At 39.0% G+C, this 8,441-nt stretch overlaps 1 protein-coding gene across 15 annotated transcripts in view; it reads left to right on the top strand.

Annotated features, from left to right (window-relative positions):
- The first annotated feature begins 1,778 nt into the window (after positions 1-1,778).
- LOC144976766 (uncharacterized) overlaps positions 1,779-8,441 on the top strand; it is a 71,227-nt gene continuing 64,564 nt past the window's right edge. For 13 of the 15 annotated variants that reach the window (XR_013646169.1, XM_078921177.1, XM_078921172.1 and 10 more), the window contains exons 1-2: positions 1,779-2,109; positions 3,350-3,517. Coding sequence is in view for 14 of the 15 variants with exons in the window: in XM_078921177.1 (XP_078777303.1) it covers positions 2,019-2,109; positions 3,350-3,517 (259 nt within the window). In the remaining variant the exon portion in view is untranslated. The remainder of the gene's footprint in view (positions 2,110-3,349; positions 3,518-8,441) is intronic. The other 2 variants (XM_078921178.1, XM_078921174.1) reach the window with 1 other exon arrangement.

Genomic DNA, 8,441 nt, shown 5'->3' with positions numbered 1-8,441 from the left:
TGTGTGTGTATATTTAAAAGATAGTATTTAATTTAAATCACAGTTGCGAGTTAAAAAACCGAAAGCCATGTGGAAAAAATGAATTAAGGTGACGTGTTGTCTTTGTTTTTATAGCTATAAGGCGACGGCTCCTCATGGAAAACTTAAAATATTTGTGAAGGGTGTGATCGCCATCCTTCATAACTTTCTCCATTTTACTTAGACAAAATCTCTTGAAGAGTTCTTCCACATTGGAAATATACAGCTAAATGTATTGTCAAGCGTCGCGGAGTCCCAGGTTTGAGAGTTTTTACCAAGATGTGGCTTATATAAATGGGTTGATATTTGAAGGACGATTTTTCTGGCCGCAACTTTAGATATGTTCTTTTTTCATGTATGGAACAAGTCAAGACAACCGGTTGGCTCATTCATCACAAACTATTTGTCCAGAGGAAGTTGTTTATGGAGTAGCCTGGAACTTCTCTTACCCCGTTTTCATTTGGGCCTGAAAAAAAAATGTATTGATCAATTAACTTGTTAAAAATTTGGCCAGAAAACTCGTCCTTCAAATATCAATCGATTTAAAAGACCCTTGTTTTGGCAATACTTTCAAAACTGGGACTCGGCGAAGTCTTCCTTGAAATTCCCCAGAAGACTGTAGCGTTTCTCTATCTTCCGGGCAACTCCTTCGAGATGCACCCGATAAGTAAGGCTGCGGTCCAGCGTCACCCTTCAGGTATGTTGGATGCGGCTCATATGGAAATAGCTGGTCCCCGACGAGGACGTTCGGTTTACGGGTGTGCCAGCAGGGTGGAATGCATTGGCCACAGTTTTCGAAGTGTTTTTCCTCAGGTACCACTTGTCGAAGTAGGCTTGGAGTCTGGTGACGTCCTCGCAGAGTACGCTCTCGAGATGGGTCCACACTTTACCTTGAGTCGTCCGAGTATCCCAGCCTCCGGAAGGAAGTGTTCGGCATGTCGCTAACGTAGACATTAAACAACATGGGCGCCAGAACAGATCCCCCATTATTCAGTTTCCCAACTTTACTTGTAGCGTCTCCCAGCGCGACGTGGAATTGACTTTCCCTAAGATTGAAGAGAACAACTGCGAGTTTGAGTATTAATCCTTCGATTTTGAGGGACAATAAGTGCGTTAGGCGACGCTAACTCTAATATCACATTTTCCAGTTGAAGGAGTGTTGGGACGTTTGCTTATTTCTCGACGGGTGCCGACGACCCTGGCGACACGAACGCGCTAGTATTTGACTAGGCGGCCGACCGCTTCGCCATTGATGAATCTGAATATTGGGCATGAAATCACTAGAATATATTAGTGTGGAGACCCTGGTTGGATTTCCATTAGTCACATATCAGGGCGGGACGTTCAGGTAGCCGCTATAGGCTCAACATCCGGGGATGGTCTCGTGACGGTCAACCCGAATTACTCCTTTGTCCCCGATATGCCTCCAGCTCCCCCACAAACGACAAAGATAGGACATCCACGAGGGATGTTATAGGTATATTTGGCGGAAAGTACTTTGCGATAAACCAGCGTCTTATTCAAACGCTAACAAGCAAGTGCTATTGTCCGTTTTACTCTGTAGAAAGAGGGATAAACTCCGGCTCCATGGGCCTAATGGCCCTTAAAGACTAATTACTTTAAAAAATGAAATGAAGGTATCTATTTATTATGTCCTTATTGGAGTATAATATTATCTTCGTCTTGCAACCGGATGGCACCGGTTTTGCGTCATGCGCACGGCGTTCTAATTGCCTTGCACTGTTATCTTGAACTAGTTCATGGAGTTTTTGACTTTCCGAAAGACTGGCTCTTATAAATCGGAGACATAGATCCCTCATAGGTATAAAAAACAACATACCAAACATAAACTATCCAACAATTATCTATGATAAACCAATTGATAGCATTCCGAGACACGATCACATGACGTGAAACAGATTTACTTTCATGACCTCCACCTACCAGTTCCCAGTCAGTTCTAACTTGGAATTCGTGGCTAACGGTTATCGGCCATTAGAATGCTGGTCACATCTGGAAGCATGGAGAGTTTTCGACTTCAGGTTGTGTTAGTGGTTGTGACCCTGACTGTTGTTATTATGACTGTTGCAGGTTGGTCATCCTCCTCATCTTTAATATCTTAACCATCATCATCCGGATCATCATCATCATCATCATCATCATCATCATCATCATCATCATCATCATCGTCGTCGTCGTCATTGTCATCATCACCATCATCATCATCATCATCATCATCATCATCATCATCATCATCATCATCATCATCATCATCATCATCGTCATCATCATCATCATCATCATCATCATCATCATCATCATCATCATCATCATCATCATCATCATCATCGTCATCATCATCATCATCATCATCATCATCATCATCATCATCATCACCATCTTTATTATTATCAAAATCAATTGAGAATAGAATGCAGGTTGTTATCTAATCTGTAAGTTACATTAAGGATATATATATATATATATAGGTCGTTATGTAGAGTTTTTTCATTTGCGCCCATTTTGACTCGATAATCTTGGAGGCCTGTTACCGATACGATTTTAAATGGGCCCTTCCACTGCATTAGTAGTTTGTAGAGTCAGTAAGGGTACTTTATCAGCCGGTTTGAATGTGCGCACTTTGGCCTTCTTATCGAAATAAAACTTTTGCTTCCTTTGTGCGTGACAAGGTTCATCTTGCTCCATTTTCCATGTTTCTTCCAACCGCTCTCTCAACTCGAGTACCTCCTGATAACTGGACTTTCGTCAGGCTCCGACACTTCACCTGTCCAGAGATCACGAAGAATATTAATTGGCCCTCACGCTTCGTCCATACAAAATCTCAAATGGCGCAAACTTCGTCGATTCCTGTGGCACTTCTCGATAAGCGAAGAGTAGTGGATTAATGTAACGATGCCACTGCTTTGGTTGTTCAATACACAACCGTTTTAATATCTTCTTCAACGTCCCATTGAATTTTTCCGTTCGTTCGTTGCACATTGGGTGATACGGTGTTGTGGATTTCCGTGTTCCGAGTAAACGATAAACTTCTTTCATACAGTCAGAGATATGAACTGGGTCTTTTTACCAAGACGGGGGCCCATTTAAATCGATCGATATTTGAAGGACGACAGTCTTTTGGCCACATTTTAAACTACGAGCCTTTCCATTGGTAGTTAAATGGGTAATGAGTGTCTTTGATGGCTATGTGTTGGTTACTATTTATAGGGTGTTAACCTTCGTAAAATCAACGATTTTGGCACAGTGAGAGGTTGGCCATTATTATGATTCGTATAAATATAATGAATGATAATTATCCATTTCTTATCAGAGGGAAACACACTTTGCAAGGATGGATGGATTCGTTACGGTAGAGGATATAAATGCATCAAAGCTTTTCATATGAAAAAGAATCACACAGACGCGGAGGCCCATTGTCAGAACGAGGGTGGGACATTGGTGCAGATTCAAGACTACCAAACAGAGGCTGTCATTGAATGTGAGTATTTGTTTTTTTTTTGGAGTTGCTTTCTGTCTTTGTCTTGGAATGTGATTACTTTGTTTTGTCATACATTGACCTATTGGTAGTTGACCTTCATTATATAATCAACGTTTTTAAACGGCCGTTTGAGTTTTTTAAAATTTAAGTAAAAAATAATTCAATTTTCTCCTTTATTGGGCGGTTTTAATCATTCTGTATCGTCATAATCCTTTCTTTAAAAAATATAACTTTGTGGAGAACATTGTGCTTATTTGAGTCAATAAAAAAAAATTATACGGCGCACAACTCTACTGAAAGGTTTGAAAATTAGAAATGTATTTTTATTACAGATAGATAAACAGATAACTTGATTTCCTTTTATAATTTCAAGTCAGTTTGAAAGTTCGTTGAGTCAAACAGATATCATAAAATACATACCGATGACACTAACACTCTCAAAAACAACCAATTTCGACACTGTAAAAAGTTGTCAGTTTGGCGTTTTTACGCAAATCGTTGCATTCGAAATAATGTATTCACATAATTACTTTACGGATTTCAGATCGACACTAAGTTTTCAACAGTTTTCATCTATTTATGACATCAAGTATTATTATTGCCCATTTGATGCTTTCACTGTGTGGTTTCGGGTGGATAATACTCAGGTTTAACATCTTTTGTAATAAATTAATTAATAATAATAATAATCTAAAAAATCTAAATTTAAAACCAGAAAATAGAAGTTGCATTGAAGGTAAAATAAGGTTTTAGAAAGACCTTATTAAAAGGTATGAGCAGTCAGCTGGCTCCGTAGCGCAGTGGATAAGCTGTCGGACTCTAACCTTGAAAGTACTGGGTTCAATCCCATTGTGGAAATTTTAATAAAAAGTTTACTTTAATGAGAAAGACATCATTTTTGTTGTTATAGTTACTGGACATATATTTAGAACCTTAAATGGATCTATTATTATTATTATTATTATTATTATTATTATTATTATTATTATTCTATTATTATCATTATTATTATTATTTATTATTATTATACTTTTAAAAAACAACATCGGTACCATTCAATGTGTTATCGACGTGCATTTATATGTAAACGTCGATTGTTATCATTTTATAATATTTTATCATTATCATCAGTGTATTCGTTTACCACGTCTTTGTCATTTTATTGGGTTTTTTTTCTTCTTCTTTGTTGTCGTTTTTGTTGTTATTTTTCAAAAACTTCCTGTCCCATCATTGTTTATGTCTATTAGCTTATCTACACCATTCACACTACACATCTCTCATTTGTTCTTAGTGTCTTATTCGTCGTGTTTTGTTGATAAAGGGGAAATCAGAAACGTTCACAGTATGTCTTCGTCTATAAATTGGGGCTTACAATTCAACACTTAAACGGTGCATTTTTGTACACCTCCAGTGGATGTGCATAAAAACACCACCAAACATGATCACCAGAGTACTGTAATCTCTCGATCCCAGTATCGTCTTTCAGCTCTGCTCAAGTCTGCTACTTCAGGTTTATTTTCGCAGTTGATTTTCTTACAACAACCTGTTTTCACACACGGACAACTGTATGTTGCTGTGTCACGGGTGAGAGGCTATAACGGCTTACACTTCATGTTGGGCCACACAGAAAAATGAACAGAGGATGTACCAAGTTACACAGACAATGTTGTTTATCAATCTGCCCTCATTAAATGATGGTGGATACAATATCGAATGAAAATAGTTCTTTCCCCGCGAAATTGCGGGCTTTTTACTAGTAGGTTAAAAAACAACATTTTTGGTCAAAACTATAAATCATTTGTGCTGATACCCGTTTTGCGATCTATTTAGGAGGTCTGGCATAAAAAATATACCAATCTTGTGGTATACGTTCTACAAAAACTAATGTAGGAATGACCTTCATATTCTTCCATCTTATCACCATTGTAGCATTTTGTGTCACCCTAGAGATATTTGATTTTACATTATCTTGTGGTATTTGTGATTAGTTATTATATGTAAGTACAGGAAGGTGAACATGACAATTAATCCAGTGAGCGCAATTTATTGATTTGTGTGTGTATGCGTGTGTATGTATGAAGAGAGAGAGAGAGAGAGAGAGAGAGAGAGAGAGAGAGAGAGAGAGAGATAGATAGATAGATATAATATATATAATATATATATATATATATATATATATATATATATATATATATATATATATATATATATATATATATATAGAGAGAGAGAGAGAGAGAGAGAGAGAGAGATTTCAGCCAAATTTGGTTGAAGGGTTTTTACGGCGCTTGCAACACTGATTGCAGTAGTATTGGTGGTGGTAGGGGTGGCGTTGTAGTGGTTGTAATAGTAGTTGCAGGGATGGTGATGTGATGGTGGTGGTAGAGATGATGATGCGGCTATGTGGTCTAGTGGTATGACACTCGCTTCGGATCGGAAGGTCCTGGGTTCGAGCCTCTCGCTTGGCGCATAGTTGAGTCCTTGGAAAAGGCTATGTACTCACATTCTCTCACCGTACTCATGTGTAAAATGAATACCTGGCCGTTAACAGCGTTGTCTTTCTCCGAAAAATTGTAATATCGCCTAACAGGCGTCATGTCCCGTCCTACATGTTAAATGTTGCTGTTGACCAGGGACCCCTTGTAAAGTGCTTTGAGCACATTTGGTGGATATTGCGCTATATAAAAGCTCAATTTTTTAATGATGTAATGGTGGTTGTAGTTGTGGTGGAATGGATGGTGATGTGGTATTTGTTGTAATAGGGGTGGTAGGGATGGTGTGTGGTGGTTGTAGCAGTAGTGGTGTGGACGGTGATGTGGTGGTTGTTGTAGTAGTGGTGGCAGGGATGGTGATGTCGTTGCAGTAGTAGTGGTAGTGATGGTTGTAGTAGTAGCGATGATGATGTGGTGGTGATGGAGGTTGTAGTTGAAGTAGTAGCAATAGTGATGATGATATGGTGGTTGTAGTAGGAGTGGTAGTGATGATGATGTGGTGGTGGTGGTTGTAGTAGTAGTGGTAGTGATGATAGTGTGGTGGTGGTGGTGGTTGTAGTAGTAATGGTAATGAAGATGATGTGGTGGTGGTGGTAGATATGATATTGTGGTGGTGATGGTGGTCGTTGTAGAAGAAGTGGTAGTGATGGTGGTGGTTGTAGTAGCAGTGATAGTGATGATGTGGTGGTGACGGTTGTTGTTGTAGTGGTAATGATGATCATGTCGTGGTGGTTGTAGTAGTAGTCGTAGTTATGGTTGTTGTAATAGTGATGATGGCTGTGGTTGTAGTAGTAGAAGTGATGATGATGATGATGAGGATGATGATGATGATGTGGTGGTGGTTGTAGTAGTTGTGGTAATGAAGATGATGTGGTGGTGGGGGTTCTATTAGTAGCGACTGGAAGGGGAGGGGGGGGGGGATCCTTGGAACAATTTAACCTCACGGGACACGGAAGTTGCCTCTAACCGAAATATTTTGCTCCAGACCGGGCGACTTGTATTTTTTTCTTCTTTTACCTGACTAGAAGAAAGATACATACTAAGTACCAGACAGCTCCTAGCCTGTTAAAACGCAGAGGGGGAAATGTGTATGTTTTGATCAAAAATATTCAACGTGCTTCAACTATCTGCCATATAATTTCGACAGTAGTTTAAAAGGGTGAAAGAAAAATAATCGAGAGAGATAGGAAAAGAGTTCTCTAAATGACACACGGCGGCTTTCTTTGATCTAATGTAGTCCTCCAAATGTCATATTATGGTGGCTTTCTTTGATCTAATGTAGTGCTCCAAATGTCATATTATGGTGGCTTTCTTTGATCTAATGTAGTGCTCCAAATGTCATATTATGGTGGCTTTCTTTGATCTAATGTAGTGCTCCAAATGTCATAATATGGTGGCTTTCTTTGATCTAATGTAGTCCTCCAAATGTCATATTATGGTGGCTTTCTTTGATCCAATGCAGTGCTCCAAATGTCATAGTATGGTGGCTTTCTTTGATCTAATGTAGTGCTCCAAATGTCATAATATGGTGGCTTTCTTTGATCTAATGTAGTGCTCCAAATGTCATATTATGGTGGCTTTCTTTGATCCAATGCAGTGCTCCAAATGTCATAATATGATGGCTTTCTTTGATCTAATGTTGTGCTCCAAATGTCATATTATGGTGGCTTTCTTTGATCTAATGTAGTGCTCCAAATGTCATATTATGGTGGCTTTCTTTGATCTAATGTAGTGCTCCAAATGTCATATTATGGTGGCTTTCTTTGATCCCAATGTAGTGCTCCAAATGTCATATTATGGTGGCTTTCTTTGATCCAATGTAGTGCTCCAAATGTCATACTATGGTGGCTTTCTTTGATCTAATGTAGTGCTCCAAATGTCATATTATGGTGGCTTTCTTTGATCCAATGTAGTGCTCCAAATGTCATATTATGGTGGCTTTCTTTGATCCAATGTAGTGCTCCAAATGTCATATTATGGGCCTTTAGTTTCCGAAGACTACGACCCGACCCGCTTTGAGGGCTCAATTTTCGTTGTATATACCATATCACAATCGAACTGAAAGGTACAAATACACGTTCGCATCGTGTGTAGTGTGCATGGATTGGTAGTGTGTATTTACCGGTGCACACGGCACCAACTTGAATGGGGCATAGGAGTGCAGGCTTGGAAGCAGTCAGATTGGCGGATTTTCCGCCAAATTGGCGGGTTTTTTTTATCATCCTATGGCGGGGAAATAATGGCCTGGCGGATGGCGGATTTTTTTGGCGAATATTTGATGATTTGTATACCATTTAAAAAAAGTAAAAGTATAGCAATCAAGTCTAATTATTTCTTCTTTTCCCCCTTAAACTGACTTTTAGAGAATCTTGAGGCTGAAATGGATCCAGTGCATGACGTGAATTTTGGGGATATCAACCCCTAATTGTCAT

Source organism: Berghia stephanieae, chromosome 7, assembly GCF_034508935.2.
Source record: "Berghia stephanieae isolate SIO BIC M18660-M18661 chromosome 7, UCSD_Bste_1.3, whole genome shotgun sequence".
Taxonomy (NCBI): domain Eukaryota; kingdom Metazoa; phylum Mollusca; class Gastropoda; order Nudibranchia; family Aeolidiidae; genus Berghia; species Berghia stephanieae.
This window is presented reverse-complemented; position numbering and strand designations above follow the sequence as displayed.